This window comes from Petaurus breviceps, unplaced genomic scaffold, assembly GCF_028583685.1.
Source record: "Petaurus breviceps papuanus isolate PSGF00001 unplaced genomic scaffold, PetGlider_PUasm1.0 213, whole genome shotgun sequence".
Lineage (NCBI taxonomy): Eukaryota > Metazoa > Chordata > Mammalia > Diprotodontia > Petauridae > Petaurus > Petaurus breviceps.
The window spans coordinates 3,380,048-3,402,480 of NW_027185860.1; the positions used below are offsets into that span (position 1 = coordinate 3,380,048).

General features: G+C 34.6%; 1 protein-coding gene across 1 annotated transcript in view; it reads right to left on the bottom strand.

Annotated features, from left to right (window-relative positions):
• Window positions 1-13,310: 13,310 nt before the first annotated feature.
• The window catches only part of GBE1 (1,4-alpha-glucan branching enzyme 1), a 272,631-nt gene continuing 263,508 nt past the window's right edge, over window positions 13,311-22,433 (bottom strand). The window contains exon 16 of the mRNA XM_069093902.1: window positions 13,311-15,344. Coding sequence (XP_068950003.1) covers window positions 15,288-15,344 — 57 coding nt within the window. The 3' untranslated portion in view covers window positions 13,311-15,287. The remainder of the gene's footprint in view (window positions 15,345-22,433) is intronic.

The window sequence follows — 22,433 nt, forward strand, 5'->3', positions numbered from 1 at the left end:
TATAACCAATGGGAGAAATCATGAGAAAGAAGAAACAATTACGACAAAAAAGAGAGCAAATTTTATGCTTTAATCTGCATTCAGACTATCATTCTTCTGGATGTGGAAAGCATTTCCCATTGTGAGTCTTTTAGAGTTGTCTTAGATCCTTGCATTGCTGAGAAGATCTAAGTCTATCAAAGTCAGTCATTGCATAATCTTGCTGTTACTGTGTACAAATTTCTCCTGGTTCTGCTCACTCACTCAGCATCAGTTCATGTAAGTCTTTACAGTTTTTCTTAAGTCTTCCTGTTCATCATTTCTTATGGAACAATGGTATTCCATTACATTCATATACCACAATTTGTTCAGCCATTCCCCATTTGATGGCTATCCCCTCGATTTCCAATTCTTGGCCACCATAAAAAGAGCTGGTATAAACATTTTTGTACATGTGGATCCTTTTTCCTTTTTTTTCATCATCTCTTTGGGATACAGACCAAAGAGTGGTACTGGTGGGTCAAAGGGTATGCCCATTTTTATAGCCCTTTGGGCATACCAAGCTAGTTTTTTAAAATCAAAATTTGAAGGAAAGTGTGTCTGAAACTGTCTCCAGACCCTTCAGATGACCAATTATAACTCTTACAAGTAAAACTTTGGGAAGGTTATTTTCAATTATAAAATCATCTGTAGCTGTAAACCATTTTCCAACCTATTCTTCCATATTGTGACATTTTTAGTAAAACTTCCAATTTTGTCTTTAAACATAAATGTTACATTTTTTCCTTGAAGTGACATATTTAAATCACTGAGTTTTAAAAAAATCTGACAAATAACATAATTTTGAAAGCCATAAGTCATTATGAATAAATGAACAAAATCAGATTTCTGCTCAGTCAAAATATAACTTCATCTTTCAATTTTAATAATGTGTTTAGACTTCCCCCTTTTGAGAGCCACCTTACCTCTATATGTAGTAATTAGCTTTTGTTATCTGAGTTCATATCTTTCCAAAGGTTTGAAAACATAAGGCTCTTAAAGGCAGGGCTTTTAATGAAGTTAATGGTTTTGATAGCACATGAAGCACAACATCTAACTCTGGTGGTTTATTTCTTGTGTGATGAGTGCCTCCTGATGGATCATGGAGTGTGAGTAAAAGTGATATATTCACTGCCCCAGCTTTTAGCTTTTTCTACAAATCCAACATTCTCCTCCACCATTGCTCAAGCACCGTCTATATAGACTCTCATGCAATTTTTCCTATTGTAAACCTTCATTTGTGAAAAATTCATTGACTTTAATATATATATGTTCCCATCTTGTGTGCCCTTCCAAAGGGTGACAAAACAATAATCCCTCATGTATGCTCCCTTCATAAACATATCTTGCATAAAGTAACAACTGTGCCATGTTAGAAATATCAGTTGTTTCATCTAACTGAATTCAAACTTTGGGCTGCCCTTAAGCCTGGTAATAAGTTGCTAGAATTGGTCACTACTAATTTCAGAAATTCTTTTGGAAACAATATCATTCAATAAAGGAATTTTACGAATTTCATCCCCATACTTTTTTCCCCAAGGACTACTTCTGACATTTTAATAGCAACAGGTAACACAAGATCTTCTCCTATTACATGGGGCTTTTTTAGTTTTTATGATTACATAAGAAGTTTCATAAGATGCAAGTAAATACTTTTCATTGACAGAAACAAATTTCTTAAAACATTGTTTTTCTTTCTTTGAAGATTTAAGTCATTCAAAATATTTCTTTGGTTTATTGCAGTATGCTGCATGCTTGATATTAAGATGTCATTTTACTTAGGCTGGTTTCTTGTTTTCCACAGTCAACACTTCATTACAAATTAAGCAAAGAGGTTTTTCCATACCATTCACGTTATTAGATGTAAACCCATATTGCAAAAATGATTTGACATTTTTTTTCTTGTCAGTTTAGGTATACTACAACCTGGTAGCAAAGACTCTGTTGTCATCAGTATTTTTACCTCTTCTGTCTAAATTTAGCCACTTATCCATAACCAAAAAATATTTTTGTCCTAAAATATAAATATTGTTAATTATTTCTCAAATAAATACTAACTTTTTTATGAAATTTGCTTGTGCTTAATTTTAAAAAATGATGTTCACACTTACATATACATAAAGTGGTGATGGTGGAGAAATATTATTTCAGGGCTTTTGTCTTTACTTGCTGCAATTAAATGCTTATGTTTCTATAAAAACAATCCAGAAATTTAAAAAATCAACATTCTAATATAACACAGTTCAAAGATATAGTAATTTGATACTTACAGGTTCAGGAATGACAGTAGAAAAAAATTAAAAGTCTTTCTTTTCTTTTTAAAGCAATTGGGGTTAAGTAACTTGCTCAAGGTTACACAGCCAGTTATTTCTGGGTGTGGTGCTAAGTATCTGAGACTGGATTTGATCCCCAGATCATCCCGACACTGGGGCCAGTGCTCTTACTCACTGAGCCATCTAGCCATCCCAGAAGTCTTTATTTTCTAAAATTAAATTATGATGTTTCTGTGAGAGCAGAAAACTGCATATACAGTAAAAAGAATACTACATACACAAATACTAAATACACAATACACATATACAAAATCTTGAATCTGAGTTGAGATGTTTCTGGGAGCCTTCAACTGACATTGCATGGCATGATGACATACGTGGTGCAAAGTGTGTATGTTGTGCATTCAGAACCAAGACTGCAGTTAAGTTGCATGATGCAACACAGGCAAATGCTAGAAACAACTTGCATTCATTATGCATTTGATTTTGAATTGATTTTTGGTCATTGTGTGTTCAGAAACCTTTTACTATTGCCAAATTTTTTGTGAACCTCACATTCAGTTACACAACTCCATATGAGGTCACCATCCACAGTTTAAGAAGCACTGAAGTAGAAGAATTAAATTCACCTTGCCTTTTGTCTTGCCTTCTGAGTGAAAAGGGAAGCAACTACTAAGCTTCGACAGATCACCAAGTTTGACAGTACTAATTATATTGTAAAGTAACAGATGTCCAGTTTTATTAAGAAATGAAATCAATACGATTCTTCTATCAATTGAATCAGTTATAGTAATATATAGGACACAAAAATCACCTATCCATTTAAAAATATTGAGAAACTAATACATTTATGGCACTTGTCCTTGTTCAGTGCTTGCAAACAGAGGTGAGAGGTAAAGTTTTCTCTTATTCAATAGGAACAAGGCCCCATATAAAACAGTAACATTATGCAGGGACTAAATATCTCTGCCATGAGTATTCTTCTATAAAGAAGATGAGACTTGAATTGATCTCCTCTGAAAGATAACTAGAATTTGGATAAGTAGAAAGGACCTGGGGAAAGAGGATAGAAAAATCTAAGAAGACAAAAAGGCAAAAAAAGGTATGACAGTAAGAGTTATGATAGCATGTTCAGGTGACAACAATTTGACCAATCTGCAGGAAGCAAAATATAAGGATAAAAAAAACCTAAAGAAAGAGGATATAGGGATTGATCTATGTATATAAAAAATGAATCCCAAAAGTCATAGTCGCTATAAAAAATTGGTCACATTATTCTCAAGAGATTACTTGTGATGAAATTAACATCTTCTATCTGTTCATGAAGATTTTTCTTATTAGTCTGTATATAACATGACCCCCATCAGGGATTGGTGGAGAGGGATAGCCCTGTTTCATGAGCTACATACTGGGAGGGAAATATGACTCTTGATTAATTGAGAGAATGATAGGAGTAGAGTGATGCTGTATAGCTATTATAGATTTCAAAATTTGCTTCCACAAATCTTCTTGGGAGCAACACATAGAGAAAGAGATCCAGAGAAGCTATAGATAGCCTTTAGAAGGTGCATTAAAATATCCTTTCTCTGGGCCTTCTTGCAATTCTAGAGGCGGTTGAGAATGAACCTCCTCAGGGTAAGATTCTTTCCTGTCTCCTTCCTGGAGTTGAGCAGATTTTTCTTAATACTCTGTTCTGCCACTAGTACCTTACCTGGTTCTGCTGGTAGTGAACCACTCTAACCCTCTGCATGAGAACAAAAAAAATGAAGCTAAATTTTGTCTTAGGGTAGAGGTCTACTAAGACCAAGCGAGTAACTAGAATAGAGGTTAGGTTCCTCATAAGTTAACCTAACTTAACGACAACAAAAAAGTAGTCATACAATTCTCAAGAGTTTACTTGTTAAAAAATTAACAGCTTCTATCTATCTATTCATGAGGACCTAACAAATATAATGTTAGTCTGTAGTTATACTTTGATGGATATGTTCTCATTGATAGGTGCTCTACCGCCACTGATACAGGTCAAAGACCTATGTCTTCTTATTCTATGCAATCATTATCCATGATTTCCAGAATCTCAATTTTATCTTCCATTTGAGTGGATTTAAGATGGTTCTTGTTTTTAATCTGTTGTATTAATAGCCTACAAGCACTTCAGATTGAATATACTGGAGGCTGCCCCCTGGGTTTTTTCGTATCTTGGAAGTAGACTGTTATTACCTTACAATATAATTTAGCAAATAAAAGGTTAACTGAACTAAAGGGGAAGAGCAGTCCATATCTAAGCCAAGTTATAAAGAACAGATCTTAGCACTCTAAAGATCATGTGTAGGATTGGTAATGGCTTTCCAGGCTCCTTAAGTGAATCTGTGGAGGCTGGTATGTTACATAGGTGAAAACTCAGGAGGGAGAAGAGTTTCGGGTCATCTGAGAATTCTGAGTTGCTCATACCTGGGTTTTCTCTCACAAGCCTTCATCAGGCTTTGCTGTTTGAAGACAACAATTTGGGTTTCAAAAGCGTCATAGAGTGAGTGACCTTTTCCTTTAGCCTTTATTCTGCATTATAACTCTTGCAAATGCTAGATCAAAAGCAGTTTTTGCCAGTTTCGGTCTAGCTGTGAGCTGCTATGGATCTCCAGGAGTGAACAGAAAAATGCTTAGAGCTGGACCTAACTATACTGTGTGAGTAGATTTATTTATAGATTTTGTTGTTGTGGTGGTCATTGTCCTTTCACTTAGTTTCTTTTTGTTTATGCTGGAACCCCTTGGTGTTCTTCCCAGGCATGGGTGCTTTTTCTTCTACAGCTCAGTGTGCTGCAGTCTTAAGTCAAAGATCTTATTCTAGAAACTGAGTGCTTTAAAACCTTGCTTAATTTCTGTAAAAATTATAAATGGGCCTCTGCTTTATTATCATTTTACGCATTCCTTGAAGAATCTAATTTCTGAGTTTCAAATTTGAACTCTTTGGAAATGGGGGTGGAGAGTGGACAGGGAGAGAGGACAAATTATTTAGGGATATCTCCAGGTTAGGATATATTCTCAAAAACAAGAAGATAAAAGTTCTCTGTAATGCTCAGTAGGACAGTTCCCAATTTAAGTTGACAACAAGATTATCTTAAAACTGTTGCATCTTTCCTCAACCAGCATTTTATTTTTTTATTCATCTTTCTTATTGATTCCAAAGCAATAATTGCAAATTATTTGACTAAAAATTATATGCACATACCTACATCACCAAAAATAAGTGACTATTACTCTTAGGCACATATAATCCAACATAATGAGCCATAAAATAATAATATAGAACAAAAGTTTATGGTCCCATGGTTCTGACACCTGATCCCTATACCACAAAAGAAATCAAGTAACCCTCTTTAATTTTCCAATAAAATAACAAGGATGTAATTGTCTCCCTGCTCCCTCCCAAAACAACCTCCCTCCCCCCACACGAGGTCTTCATATTCTCGAATATAGTTACTATGTCACTTCTAAGTATTTTCTTCTTTATGTCCATAGGTTTTTTTTAACTTCAGAATGTTCCCAACGCCTGGAAATGATATCAAAAAAGAGGCATTAACTTCTGCTATGCTATTGTATCCTAAGGACCATGGGACGTTTTTATTTAACTTGAAGCTAAAATCTTCCATGTTACCTCTCCCATTAGAACATGAGCCCCTTGGGAGCAGGGACTGTCTTACCTATTAGTATACCTATCACTTAGCACAGTGCTTTACATATAGTAATCACTTAGTATAATACTTCATTTATTGATTCATTGCTCCTGAAAGATTCTATCTACTCCCCTATGATTCCATTCATAACACCCTCCCCCCAGAACTTTTTAAGTTAAACTATATCCCTCCCTAGCCATTGTTCCACTATATGTGGTTTCTTCTTCTAGTAGAAACTAAGTTCCTTAAAAGCAGGGGATTTGTATTTGTTTAAAAAAAATAATCCCCAGCTCTTAGTACAGTGCATGGCATATAGTAAACACTTAGTGCTTTTAAAAAATTCATTCATTTATCCAGTCTGAAATGTTTATTGAAATCTTTGCATCCCTCATTCCTAGCCCAGTACCTTGCACATAGTATGAGCTCAATAAATGTTTGTTAAATTGAATTGAAGAAACAAACAATAATTTATATTGAATAACTTTCAGAAGTAAGAATCCAGGAAAACAGATCCTCGACGTTTCCATGACAAAAGAGACAACAACCTAACAGGATTCTCTGAGGGAAAAAACAAATAAAACAAAAACCCAACTACATGCAGAGTTTAAGAGGCATCTTATTGCTTTCATGTTTGTACCTGAAGATAAACAATTTGATTCTGAATGTCTTAAAAGATTCTTACTAGTGCTGGCCAACAGTTTGTTCAATGTAGTGTGTGTACAATAAGAACTAGCCATTTTCCATATGCATTCTGGTCGCACAGTGAGGAAGTCATGAAGGAAAAAATTTAAGCCAGAATAAAGCACAGTTAAATAATTAGGGCAGTGTAATTGGATAAGAGAAAGGGCCTAAACTGACTCAAGACTTTCCTAAGATTCTTTTGATCTCCCCCTTCGAGGAGAGGGAAGCACCCCAATTTTATTAATATAGAAACTCATTGCTAAAGATACTGGAATTAATAGTAAGTTGAAAATTTGGGGCCAAAAGAGACAGACTTGTCTTGAATATGAATTACTTTGTCTTCTACTTTACTGAAAAGATTGGGTCAACTGCATATGTGCTCCTTCATCCTCCCTCCTCTGTACCTTAAAGACTTTCTGTATTTTCACCTATTCCCTTCTCATTTACTCTATTATCACAGAATGAGGTAGCCCTTTCCCATTCAAGGTTAATTGCTCTACTTGTACTTTCGATTGCCTCTCCCCTTTCCTCCCTCCATTCCTTCCTTCCTTCCTATCTCTCTTCTTCCCCTCAGGCTCTATCTACTTCTGTACTGCCTACACAAACATGTTCATCTTCCTATGGCTTAAAAAAAATCCTTCATTAACCTTGCCATCTCCTCAAACTAGCATCATTTTTCTACCTTTCACAGGGAATCACCTAGAAAGAGGTAACAGAGATGCTAGCATTTGGTAAGAGATATAAATAGGCCTAACTTGATATAATCTGATATGTACAAATACTTTTCCATGTATAGAAGTTTTGAAAACCCATGCTTAAAGCTGTCTCTCACTGATTATTATTAAAATGGAAATACATTTCTAAAGAATTTTTTGTGAGGATGTAAAAATCAAATCAACAATATTCTGAGAATTTTAAACCTTTTTAAAATAAAATTTATAATATTCAAACTTTGTCAATAACTCTATAATCATGTTTAATGGATGACTGAAATAGCATTTATTAATCACTTACTATGCCAAGCACTGGGGTTATAAATACGAAAGTCAATCAGTCTTTGATCTTGAGGAGTGTTCATTCCATAGGGGGATTGATGAACAGAGGAGGTTTTTTGACTCAGAAGTCAAAGGTATAGAGCATAGAGATATAGAAGTGTTAATAAATCCAACGTAACCTTTCTAGTAGCAAAGCCAATATTGGTTTTATGTGGGAGGTGGCAGGAAGAATGGCAATACAGTAGCTGGGGGCGTTCATCACAGCACAATGTGAAGCATAGCTGGGTTTGGCTAGGCATAATGGGCCATAAGGCATGCTCATTACTCAGGATAAAGACCTTCAGAGCAAGGATCTCTGGATCAGAGATTGCAGAAGCAGAGAAGACAGAAAGGTCTGGATATCTTAAGGATATGGAATGGAAAGAGTGTAACATTGTGTATTTAAGAGAATGAACATCAAAAAGTATAGTCTTTTTATTTGACCTGGAAACTGGATTTTCTCTATGACATTCTTGGGGATTTTTATGTGGGCTTTTCAGGAGATGAAGAAATTAAGACTACATACATGCATGATACATCCACAGACATATGTTTCTAAATGTATAGTTAATTTCTGATGATAGTTTATTAATGGAAAATCTAGGACAACAGGGAAGAACGGAGGCCAAGTTTGTTTAAAGGACATCACCACTTTGATTTCCTCAATGATAGTAGCAAATTCTCAATATCTTCTACTAATAGAAAGTCCTAAGCCAAACATGGCTTTCTAATAGGATTTCTAACAGGATGGGTACTGGTACAAGCATCCCCTAAAAATCTATTATGTCCTCAGGGTCATGGAGGAAGTCAAATAAGATAGAAGGTCTGAGAGTGATTGTTTTTTTTTTTCCTTTTTCAATGGTCTTCAGAGAAGAAAGGAAAGGGAGAGGAGAAATGGATACACTAGGGAAGGAAAAAAGAGAGGAATGGTGGGACTTAAATCTCACATATCAGGAGGCAAAAGTAGAAGTCTATATAAACCAGGAAGGCCTGAAGGAACTGAGTATCTTTGGAACTTTACTTTAATCTGAACTTGTAAAAGGAGAGAAGAAACACAGGCTAGACTCACAGACACAGTAAGAGCTTGGTGTAAACATGTATTCAACAAAGAAACAGAATCAGGGATTGGGGAAAGGGTGGAATAAGAAGGGTAGATCGAAGGAAGGATTAGTTATGAAAAATAAAACAAAACAATACTAAGCTTATGTTCAGAGGAGGGTTTGTGAAGGTGGTTTCAAAAGGATAAAAACTTCTCATTTTGGTTTGGATAATGGGCAGAGAAGAAGGGGGAAGGAAGTGGAAGCTGTTTCCACCAAGTATGGGGTAGAGCATAGTTCTCTAATATTTCACTTTTCTTCTTTATAAAAAGAGGGTACGAGAAGATAGAAATGTACAAGAGGATGGAACACAGGGAAATATATAAAATGAAAAAGGTTTTGCACAAACAAATATGGATGAGATTAGAATGAAAACAGTGAACAGGGGAAACAATCCACAGCAAATTTCTCTGATAAAGGTCTCATTTCCAAGGTTTACATGGAACTGATCCAAATATAAATTATTTGATATCATATCATATTTCATACCCCAATTAATAGTTGAAGGATATGAATAGGCAGTTCTCCAGAGCAATCCAATTATCTATAGTCCTAAGAAAAAATGCCCCCAAAATGTTAATTAGAAAAACGCAAAATAATTGGGGTTCCAACTCGTATCCATAAGTTTGACAAAGTTAACAAAAAAAGGAAAATGGCAAATGTGGAAGGGGTATGGGAAAACATGCAAATTGATGCCTTGCTGGGTGGACCTGTGAATTTTTACAGCTATTCTGGAAAGAAATTTGGAATTATTCTCCCAAAGTTAACAAACTCTGCATACCACTATTGAGTCTATTACTCCAAAAAGATCAAAGAAAGAAGAAGAAAAAGTACTATATATACAAAAAATGTCTGTAGTTGGGTTTTCCCCCAATGACAAAGAAACAGAAACCAAGCAGGTGTCCATTGATTTGGGGAATATGAATAAAATGCAATATTATTGTACTGTAAGAAATGAAGAAAGAGATGGTCTCAAAGGAACCTAGGAAAACTTACATGAATTGATACAGTTAAGCAGCATTGTAAAAATGAACAATTTGAAAACACTTAAGAACTCTGATCAATCATGATTACAGAGAACCCATGAGGAAGGATGCTGTCCTTCTGCTGACAAAGAGGAGATAGACTATTAAGCTGAGTTACAGTCACATTTTTGGACATGGTCAATATAGTAATTTGTTTTGTTTGATTAGGCTTATTTGTCATAAGGTTTGTCTTTTTCTTCTTGGATGACAAGGAGAGGTGGAAGAAAAAAAATGCTTGGTAACTAGAAAAAAAATCTTTGCTACCCCAAATATAGGCATGAAGAGCTCATCATTTTATAGTAATTTTTTTTTGTTTTCAAAAATTCAGGTTATTGTTTCTAGTTCCCAAACCTGAACAGTAGTACTAGTTTTATCTTCCTAAAAAGGTGAGATGAGAAAAAATTGAGCCAGCTAGGTGGTACAGTGGGTAGAGTGCTGAACCTGGAGTCAGGAAGGTATGAGCTCAAATCTGACCTCAGACAATTACTAGCTATGTGCCTCTGGACAAGTCACTTAACCCATCTGCCTCAATTTTCTCATTTGTAAAAAGGGGATAGTAATAGCATCTTGTAGATGCTATACTAGTTATGGGGATAACCTAAGATATTTGTTAAGTATTTCACACAAACTGCTATAAAAATGCTAGCCATTTGTGGCAGCAAGCACCCCAAGCCTCCCCAGGGTCGCTGCCACCACAGGTTCTTGGATCTGCTTCGATAAAGGAAAGCAACTCAAAATGGGTTAACAAGCTTACTTTAATCAGTCAGATATGTATCGTTTACCTAGTTCAGGGGAAAAAGGTCAGCACCTTGAACTTCAGAATATACAGACAGAATTATCAAGACAGAAACAGATCAAGTAGACAGATTTCCAAACTGTCCAACCATTACATCGATACCAAACAACATCTGGGTTTCAAAGCCAGGGGGCTCTGGACAACGGCTTTCCAGAGTTTCATCTGATCAACTCACAGAACACTTCTCAAAGTGAGCCCCAAAACAAAGCTACACATCAGGGCTTATATAGCCTTCTCCTGGCTCAGAGAATGTAACAACCTTATTGACTCACTGGCCAATCAAGAAGCATCTACTGAAAAACAAGCCTCCCACCCCAGGCTCCAGGTGCACTTTAGCCCAGGGGCAGGGAAGATCTTAAAAATTTACATTCCCATTACACCATTATTATATTATTACTCAAAAATATGACTAAACTCACCCTCTGGAAAAGTGTGTTTTTTAGGATAATCTCTATATAAATAGAATTTCACTGTGAAAGAGTCTCTAGCGAAGGAATGCAAAGAACAGCCATCCACAAACACAACTGAGATACCTAATGAGAAAAAAAAGGGTTGAAATAATCACAACTAAAGCATTCAAAGGAAGCATTCTTCAATACCTAGGATTACCATAACCAGAAAAATATCATTTTCCTAAGAAAGCATTCCTGTCCTTATAGCCTTTCCTAAATATTAAAAGCCTTATACAAGTAATATTATATTCTTGAGATATATACATTGTACTACACATTCTTCATTCTACTGAACTCATAATACTACATATTCTTAATTCTACTTAATTCATAATACTACATATTAAGCCTTTCTATGCCCCTAATTAGTGAATTCTGTCCTGAAGTATGAATCTGTTTTTATAGCACTTGGCTACAAATCTCCATTAATAAGACAACAAAGAAGAAACATTAAGGGAAATTAATCATGTGATTTTTTTCTCCAAGGCAGGTTTCAGTTAGAACTATTTAAATACACTGTAATTCTGTAACATTGTGAATAATGAATCATGAAGAATATGACATTGCATTCCTCTTCCTCTTGATGAAAATATTTTCTTTATCGTCATTCAATGATTTCTCATTTTATAACATAACTGTTGTTTTCATTAAATACACTACTCTTAACAAATATAGCTATCTAGCATATGAAAGAAAAGCCAAAGCAAACATGGTTTGGGGTTGCCTGGCATTATAGGCCAGGACCAAGTCAAGGCATTCTGCTAGTTCAGCTACAGGACTGGAACAAAATGAGACACTAAGATGATTTAACACAGATAACAAAATGATATTTACTTGGGTATGGCAGGGGAAGGATTGGTCAGCAAATATATAGCACTGATTCTGTTGGCAGCTTTCCTGTCTTATTATTCACCTCAGTAGTACACTCTGTCAAGGGTGTGACCACTTCTGTAACAGCTTTTCTATTTAGACCATTATTGCCCTAGGGCTACAAAGGGTGAGAATGTTTTCAATATATTCAATTCTTTTTGGAAAAAAAAAAAGACCTAATCTGCACAGGGCAAGACCTTAGGAAAAACCTAAGCAGCCTAGGAGACCATGACCCTATGAGCTATTGCTCAGCTGGAAATCTCATTCACTGTTTTAGTTTCTATTTAATGTCATATGCTTTGGTTTGCTTCATGTAGTGAAGACAATGAGACCATTTTACCTTGCTTCATCACCACTTTTGAAGATAGATGAAGAGAAAATGATCTTTGCCCTAAAGTTGAAAATTAAACTAAAGAAAACATATACCTCACTGCTTCTTAGAATATCTATCTGCCTGCACTCTCCTCTGTATTATTTGAAGAAGGGATGCCCTGGTCAGAAGCTTCCTTACTATAGTATCACATACCACTAGGTAAACTCCTGATGTGTGACATGTTGCCTTGTCATTGCTAAGGAGGTCCTATGGAATCAGAAAAACACATATATGAACAAAAGTTCCTTTCACTCTTACTGAAAGCTGAATTGATCAAGGGCTAATAGTTATTTTTAAAGGTTTGAGAAGAGGTTGTATAATTTATGCTACGGTAAAGATAGATACATTAATTCTTTTGAAAAACAGCAGGGCAAATAGAAACAAAAATATCTAAAATTTGTAGGACTTGAGAAAAATAGGAAAGGAATGTAGACTGCCAAAATATTTTAAATTTGAAGAGAAAAAGGCATCCTTTGGAAAAAAACATTTACATTTAATTAAATGTAATAACAATTATTATAAACTACTAGGTTTTCTGAATTGCGCCAACACCTTGCTTTTCTGAACAGACACAGATCAAGCATATTTCATTCATTTTTAAATGTTATTGTTCGTAGATGGTAATTAGCATTCACATGCTGATCAACATTCTTTTCCTTCATAAAAACATAAAAGTCAACATATTAACTTTTTGACCATTCATCTTTTTTTTTTTTCTTATAAGAATATAAAACAAAAGCAATCCTGTTTTGAAAAGATGTATTGGAAAAGAGTCACACTAAGACATCATGGCTACTAGTTACTGACAAAATAAGCAAAAGAAAAACCATTATTCAAGGCTGAAAGAGTAAGAATCTGCCATTATTTCTAGTGTTTATTAGAAATGTTTGACAACTAAAGGGGAATGAGAATTTTTCATTAGATGATTCCAAAAGCATCCAGAAAAAAGTGTTTGGACATCAAACATTAGAATGCTTTGTAAAGGTTTTTAGTAGAGACAGATAAATAACCACAACATCCTTATTTTAAACTCTTAATATTTTGTTTATTTGCATATATTTTGTTGTTCCTACTTAGCAGCACACATTTATTGTTCCTCTATGACAAAAACTTGACAAGGGCAATTAGCTTACATTATTTTGTTGAACCTTGTAATGTAAACCAGTGAAATCTAAAGAATATGCTTGTAAAAATCGATCAATATAATGAAAATATAGCACATAATTACACTGGTGGTTTTGCCTTGTCATAATTTTCAAAATAATAATTCTATATCCATAACAATCTCAAATAACAATTCTATATTCATATTAAAATATGCTACCATGACAGAGAAATGGTCAGGTAACATTTTTGTGCATAATGAAAACTAAGGTAGGGTAATGCAAACTGGAAAACTTAAAAATGTGATGATGTGCTGTGTCTTCATTTTTAATAGCTGTAGTCCACAGATTATGTATGACAGTGCTAGGATATTCATAAACCCCTTTTAATGGGAAATGCATCACAAAAGACTTTCCATCTAACGTTTCCCACCATGCAAAATTGTCACCCAGTACCATAATCCTTCAAATATATTCAAATTATTATCCTACTTAGGGTTAAAAAAAATTAGATTTAGAAATCCAAAATAAACCTTATATTTTCATACATATTCATTCCACACTTTACAAAAGAAAGCTTATTATGTGGAAGATAGTTAATGCAAAAGTTTGTTAGTAGAAAATAAATTGTACTATATGTCTTTTCCATTAAAAATCAGAATTGCATATAGCTGCTATAAATTACAAATGATTCAGGAAAAAACAAAAGCAAAAGCCAACAATGTTAACATGTGATCAAAATGTATCATACAAGGTATGTAAAGAATTGGTGATATTTTAAAAAATTATGGATACACTGACCATGCCATAGAGGGGTTGAAATCTGCATCAAAAGTCACATTTGTAGCCTACTTTTGAAGTACTGAATTTTGAATTCCAATTCTGAAGTACTGAAGCAGTAATCTTTTTCTTTTTTAAAGAGTTGTGAATTAAACATCTTTGTAAAGATCATTGATTTTATAACAGTAAGAGTATCTTGGGCACAAGAGCCATTGAACAAAATTCTATTTGTTAGGAGCTTGTGCTACAAATGCCTGGTACTGATACATATAAATTATGTGATTATTCCCTGAAAATGAATATATTTTGATATCAAGTATGTTAAAACTCATTATAAATTAATTCCCTGTAATAACAGATTAAGACAAATCTGACTGAAATTATTTGGGCAATATTTACTAATGGAAACCAAACTAGTTTTCTGAAATGTCACAACCATAATAAGGCTTTGAAAAACAAAGAGAAGAGGATACAAGAATGCTTTGTGAATGAGAGAAATAAACAATGTTACGCTAAAATCATAACTCCCTTTACAAAGAGAACCTATTCTGTTATCTTTGGAAAAAATTCGTAACATTATTAGAAATTCACCAGTATAACAACCATGATACCTTTTCATTCATTGAATTCTTTGCAAATGTGAAAGAAACTTAAATAAGACTATTTGTTCAATTTTTTTTAAATTTGGCATACTCATTACATTAGGAAAATATAATAACATGTAATGAATAAATCAAATCTGAAATAAAAAAAGATGAAAGTACATTTTGCTTTTATAAAATGTAAAATATAACTTGAGAATACTAGCTACTTAGAATATAACTTAGAGAATACTAAAATATAACTTATAGAATACTATACTTAGGGGTTTGAAAAGATAGTACGGGAACACCAGAAACATAAAATTAATTTTTTTCTCTGTACTTGTCATTTATATGGCCCTGGAAATGGGTATTTAAAAGAAAATTTGATATTCATGTGTACATACTAATATTCAATTCCCAATATTTTTTGCCATACATTTTTTAAAGCCTACAAAATAAAAGTTCTCTGATGCTAAATACAGGAACATAAAATAAGTATCTGCATCCACTGCTGGCACATTCTGTCTTCTTCAGTTTGGCATATCCACATTTTGAAGCACAAGACCCACTCTGCTTGGAATGTATACCTAATATTTTAAAGAAGAAAAAAAGGTATTAAAGTCTTGTCAGTATATTTCATGAAAACTATTAAATGTGAGGGTTTTATACTATAGACTTCAAGGTAAGTCTGATGGCATGATTCAAATTTCTGTTTTCCTATGGCACTTTTTTTTTCTTTCTAACCATAATTTATTATTAGCTACCACTTACATATTATTTTAAAACTTGCAAAAATCTTTACATCATATCATTTGAACCTTAAAACAACTCTGAGAGTTAAGGACATCAAGTATCATTCTTTTTTTTTTTTTTTTTTTTTTTTTTTGCAATTGGGATTCAGTAACTTGCTCAAGGTTACGCAGCCAGGTGTTTCTGGGTGGGTGCTAAGTATCTCAGCCCGGATTCGACCCCCAGGTCATCCTGACACTGGAGCTGCTGCTCTTACTCTCTGAGCTACTTGGCCACCCCAAGTATCATTATTCTTAATTTACACTGGAGGAAACTAAGGATTAGATAAGCTGATCAATCTTTCCATGGTCAAATACCAAATAATATCAGTGGCAGCCTTTGAACCTAAGTCTTTTTGATTTTTAATCCAAAGCACTAACACTCTATTGCTATGGCAAATAATTCTTATGAATCATATTTAAAATCTTTAAATCTTTAAAGTCAGAGTAATCTAAACTGTATACAGTACTTTTCCAGTCTTTGTCTAATGTTGATGAGAGCATTCTAAAACCATTACCACTAGAGGGCTCTGTATGATTTATAATTGTCAGTGTAAAGACAACACGGAGGTATATTGACTTGAACAGTGATAAATGAAGAACTCTTATTATGTTTAAACACAATTGTATTATTATTGTATTGTGAATTAAAGCTTGCCTAAGGCCTATGATGTCATTTTGTTCCGGTAAACAGTGACAAAGCAATGTTTTGCAACTTCTTTTGCACCTAGAGAGCATTACTTATGAAAATGTTGCATATTCACTTTTTTTCCCTTTGAAGAGAAAGAGCTTAATGAATGCAATCAAAGGAATTCTAAGAGGAACACACCTTTAAATCCAGGTGGTATGCCTTAAACCATTTTTCTAATTAATCACAAGCATCTATTTCATGGGATTTGCCTTATAAAAATAGGAAATTTTAATCAACACTCCAGCATTTCATATGAAATTCTTATTTTTTTGGTAAAATGACATTTTATGCAGCTGAGCAAGTAATTTTGCTGTTGTTCAATTGTGTCCAATTCTTCATGTCCCCAAATGGGGTATTCTTGGCAAAGATACTGAAATGATTTGTATTTCCTTCTCCAGTTCATTTTACAAATGGAGGGTAAAGTGATTTGTCCAGGGTCACAAAGTTAGAACATGTTCCTGACTCAAGGGCCAGGGATCAATCCACTAAGTGACCTAGGTAGTAAGGGATATGAACTGTTTACTGGACCTGGATGTTACCTAATTCCTTATTAGTAGTACTATTTTTTTTTTTTACTAGACCTGTGATTTCATTGGCACTTTTAACAGTCTATCAATGCAGATTAGCAACACTCCAGCAATTTAAAGACTCTTAGATAATTGCCTGGGGGGCACTGAGAAGCTATGTCCAAGAGGCAGGATATAAGCCTAGGTCTGACTGTCCAATCAATGCACCATTAATCTATTTGTAATTTAATATGTAAAAGTAAGTTTATTGAAAATCTATGCAGTAAAGCAAAGAGAGAACTGCAGAATGTTGACTTCACTATGATAAATATCTACATTGAAATCCTTGTTTTTCCCTGTGTTTGGTTTTCCAAACATTCTCCCAATTTCAGCAGGTGAGAGCTTGACTGATGGCATAAAAGTCTTTCATAATCTGGAACCAGAATGTAAAATAAAAAGCAACACAGTTATAGGGGGGGGAAAGGAAAAAGAGACAGCAGCTAAAATGACCTAATTCCAACTGATGATGAAGAATACTATCCATTCCAGTAAAAGATGTAATGGATTCAAGATACAGAAGAGGGAGAACATACATTTTTGGACATAGACAATAAGGAAATCTGTTTTGTTTGATAAGACATACTTATTACAAAAGCTTTGCTTTTATTTTTTCCAGTGGTGGTACACTAGGTGGCAGGATGAGGCAGTTAGGGATAAATTATCAGCAACAGAATTAGCAAACTAAAAGAATGAAAAGAGAAACATTGAGACATCCTTCTTTTTAGAAACAGGGGGAAAGAACAGTAGGAAGGGCAGAAAGCAGCACTGACAAGCAGGACAGCTGAACTTATTACATACTTTAGAAGTGCTGCAAGGTGCACATAATAAGAGATATGTAGTTTAATGTACAATCTTTTTTTTCCTACTATGTATATGGAAATGCTCATTTTATTTGGTGTTCTTTTAAGTTCAGCATTTTTTTTTTTTTGCCTTTTGGAGGGCAATTGGGGTTAAGCAACTTGCCCAAGGTTACATGGCTAGTTTTGTGTGTGTGTATGTGTGGGTGTTAAGTGTCTGAGGCCAGAACTGAACCCGGGTCTTCCTGACTCCAGGGCCTGCGCTTTACTCACTTCGCCACCTCGCTGCCCCCGGAAGCATTTTTTTAAAAAGAAAAAGCCCATTAATACAAGTTTTAAAAAAAGAGAACAGCACAGCTGGTTTTCACTCAATGACACTGTGGCATATGCACACAACACAGTATTTCCCCCTAAAATTTTTGTGATGTAGAGCTCCTACTTAATATCCCATGTCCCTGGAAAGGAACAACAGGAAATATAGTTAATTTGAGTATCTGGAACCATTAGGCCTAAAACAGGTTTCAAAATGGCAGATTTGGGAAAAATAAATGTATAATAAATTTAAAATTGTTATATAACAATTGCTACTTGAATTTCAATTAAAGTCAAGCATTTTTTAAAAGTTATCAAAATTTGAAAACCTTTAAAAATATATCATTGGTAATTGTGCAGCTCCATGTCGAAGTTGAAAATGAGCCACTTTCAAGAAAGCTAAAAATTATAACCTAGTTTTTACTATATTAAATTTAATGAGAAACTCTCTATACATTTCTGCCAAATTTTATTTTGCTAATATTTTGGGGAAAAAAAAGAAAGGATTTTCAATGAATTATACTTTTCCTGGTACAAATATTATTATTTGAACTATTTTAATTTTTACTCTAATTTTGTCTCCTATGTATGTATATTCTTTCATCTAATTTAGATTATTAAAAAGGATTAAAACAGGAAACAATCTGAATAAGTTTTAAGTATTTTATTATTACTGTTTATTTTCTTTTTAAAGGATCTTTAAAAAAAAGTATTCTCCAATGTTAGGTTTTGTTTTGTTTTTAAAGAAGCAGAACTTTTACACTAAGTTACAAAAATTAAATAACTATGCCAAGCAGCTTATCAAAAAGATAATTGTACTACAGTTTACTTGAAAGTCCCAAAAGCAAAGTGGGGATAATTAATTGACCAAATGGTAACTGGCAGTGGGTCTAAATAGCAAATAATTAGTGATAATCCCATTACTTTGCTCATATTTTCATTATAAAGGGCTCACTTTATTCACTACAGCAATGAAGCAACTACTAGCAACTACCTACTTAGGAAAACTTTGGATACATTTATCTATGTTCCCTTTTCTGTCAGGGATTTTACATTTCTAAGCTGCAATTCTGCTCTTATGCTAGGTTTCTAAGTTTGTGTTAAGTAGGAGAGGAGAATTCTTCCCAGCACCTTGGTCCCCAATATAATACTGTTACTGAAGCTCAAAGAAATGAGCATACTAAAAAAGCACTGCCACTTTTTTTTTCCAACAAGATTAAGCAATACTGCATCACTTTTTTTTTAACCTTCTGTAAAACATTCTGATCATTACTATGACCTCAGTGAGAGTCTATAACATAAACTGAGTCCCTTGGCTACACGTTTTTGACCAATGGGGGAAAAATAGAGCTTTTACCTGCTGATGCTGCAGCATGGAAAGCTATTTTAAGAATCCTGCAAGCTCTGTTTGTTGCTATCTTTGAAAGCAGAGATTTGAAACTTATTCAGCAGATCCTATGGATTACTGAAATTGCACATTAAATTCCTGGCAAATATATACTAGTTAGGATGGCCATAAATGTCACAAGAGTAGAAAGGTACATTTGGTCTTTTTTCACTGCTGTTTCATGGATATTGTAGAATTCCTTTATAAAGCTTGGCATTAGGAGGAAAGAGTCCCTACTTTACTGACAGCACAAGTCTGATAAAAACAAAATAGTATGAGGTTGTTGTGCTCAAGTGATATGACTGGGTCCACAGAATAGCTGAAACTGTGTAACGATGAATTTCATTACTCCAGGGTTCAACTACCCTGTGTGTGTATGAGAGGAAAACTTATTCCTGAGCTCATATTGCTCCTTGAGCAATTCCTTGAGCTGTTCCTTGAGTAAATCTGGCAAGAAGTAATGGGACTTTCAGTACTTTCTTGGTTCATTTGTACCCTCTTATTTCAACCCTACCACCTGTGATCTTCCCATCTGGAACCTAGTTATTTAAATGAGCAATTCCCTATACAACACATGGTGACAAAGAACAAAATAAAAGAAGAGAACTCTGTTCCATCCCACTTGTCCCTATGATGTAGCATTCCTCTTACTGTAACACAACCCTATGTGATAAAGGGCGCATTTAGATGCAGCATACTTCGTGTTTCCTGAATGAGCTAAATCACTTGGGGGGGGGGGGAGGGGGGAGCTGGTCATCACTGCTGTTAACTGCTTGTGTTGTTTTAACTGGGTGCAAAGATCTTTTGGTAACACAAGGAACAAAGAAAACTCCGATACTTTCTGAAAAATATGCTTTAGGGTCATACAAACAGTTATTCACAACAGTGAGGAAGGCTGACATCATCAAACTTTTGTTCTTTCTAAATTTGCTTTCCTGCCTGACAAAAAAGGTGTACAGCACATGCTGTATACAGATGTACACATGTGGAATTGCTCCTGTGAGTGGTTCTTAGCTCCTCCCACTTGTGAAGTGACCGATTTCTTTCTACCTCCGTCCCTAAGTTCAGACGACAATTTGGTCAGTCTTACTGACCAGTAAGATGCTTAATAAATTCTTGCTGAATGATTTTATCATTTAATTTTCATTCAGTTCTTTTACCACCTGATTACTATCTTCACATTCTGTAAGAGACACTCCAAGATCCAGAGTTCAAGAGCCTTGAGAAAAGCAATATCCTCCAAAAAATAAGTCTAGTCTCCAGCCAGGGAACTACAGCCCCACTCAAGGAAATCTACATTTGTGTAGACACCACCTGGCAACTGCCTTTGCAAGGGCTGCAGCCTCCCCTTCTTCAGCAAACACAGGTTCTTAAAATCCAGAAAATAGAGTTCTCATCACCAAAGTCTTCGGCACTGTCAGATGGCTCAACATCAGAAATGGACCGACATTAAAGAACTATTACCCTCATTTTTGTTGTTCAGTCTTGAGGACTTTGAGGCCTTGGCATGTGACCTGCAGCTGAAACCTCCTTTAATTGTCTTTCCCTCTCAGAATGTGAGCTCCTTGAAAGAAGGTGCTCTCTTGCTTTTCTATGTCCGTAGCATGTAACACGGTATTTTACATATAGTAAGTGCTTAATAAGTACTTTTTCATTTCTTAAGTCAATGGATTGGTTTTTCTTCCTTCCTTCTAACATATAGTTAATGTACTTTGTAAGATTTCTTGAGATTAAAACCTAAAAGAGAAAAGAATTATTTAAAAAGAAAAAGCCTAAAGAACTCTAATTTGGATAGACTTTGGGGGGTCCCCCAACTTGGATGCTTTGTAAATCTGTAAGTGCAGGGGCTTTAAATGAGAGATCAAAGTACTAAAATTCTCTGAAGTAGTAGTTATTCGTGTGGTTTTTACCTAGTGTGGGAATTCTGTACTTTTATTTTGTAGAGTCAGCTGTAATTATTTGATATCTGGCCCATAATTCCTTTCTTTTGAGGTTTTGGGATTGAAGGAGTTTGAGGAAAGTGACTATTCTGCCACCTTACTGGCCATGTCCTTTTTTTCCTTTTAGCTGAGTAATATCCAGCAGTTTCTGTCAAGCCAGGATTTGACAGAATGTAGGTTCTCTGAGAACAGTTTGTTTCATTTTTGTCTTTGTATTTTCAGCCCCCCCACACAGAGTTTTTAAATTTTTTTTTACTTCTATCTTGAGGTCATCTTAACATCCTATAGCATATATACTTTTCACAGAATCCAACCTCACTCATTATCAATAATCTCATTTTTTCATTATTACTGCCCTTCTCTTCAATATAACAGGAAACAAACTTGAGGGAGCTCTGAGACATCAACACTAGCGATTTGGGGTGAATTAAGGGATGGAGCAGGTGGGAGAGTATAAGAATGTCACTGAAGTTTTCACACCCATTTTCAATTAATTTCTGCTGAGAATCCTTAGTCCCAAGTCTGTGAATTAGATTTAAGGAAATGTAAAGGGTCATACAAATTAAATTCTTATAAATTATAAGACTGCCACACTGTTATTAACCATGAAAGTGAAATAACTCTATAAACCAAGACCTGTCATAGTCTAATCAATAAAGACAAGCAGATACTTTCCCACTAAGCATCTGTGTTCTTCTTGATTCAAAAAGAGATGAATTATATCAGTCAGCTAAGAGGAGCAGAAAATTCTGAGATATGGATGAGTGCAGAACTAGACTCCAAATGAAACTGAAAATTATTCCAAAGGCAGAAATTTCCCAAATCTCTGATTTCATCTCATAAGTTTATCATGATTATTTTAGTGCTTTCCAAAGCACAGAACACTTGAAATACTTACTCCCTAGAAAAAGGTAGTCCTAGTAAATTGTGGAGCAAAACAGAGGACATAAAGTCTACGCAGACACTTAAAAACTGCTCATGTGATAAATATTTTGACAAAAAAATTCACATTTTACAAAGAAAAATAGTAATAACATAAACTTTATAAGCAACTCCTATTTATATACAAGGAACATCAGGGTCCAAAGAAGTTTAAAGCAAGATCACAAGAACTGATTTGTGATTATGAGTGACAAGGAGAAACACAAAATAGGACTTATTCACATGATTTAATGCTTCCTAGGTTCTTCATGTT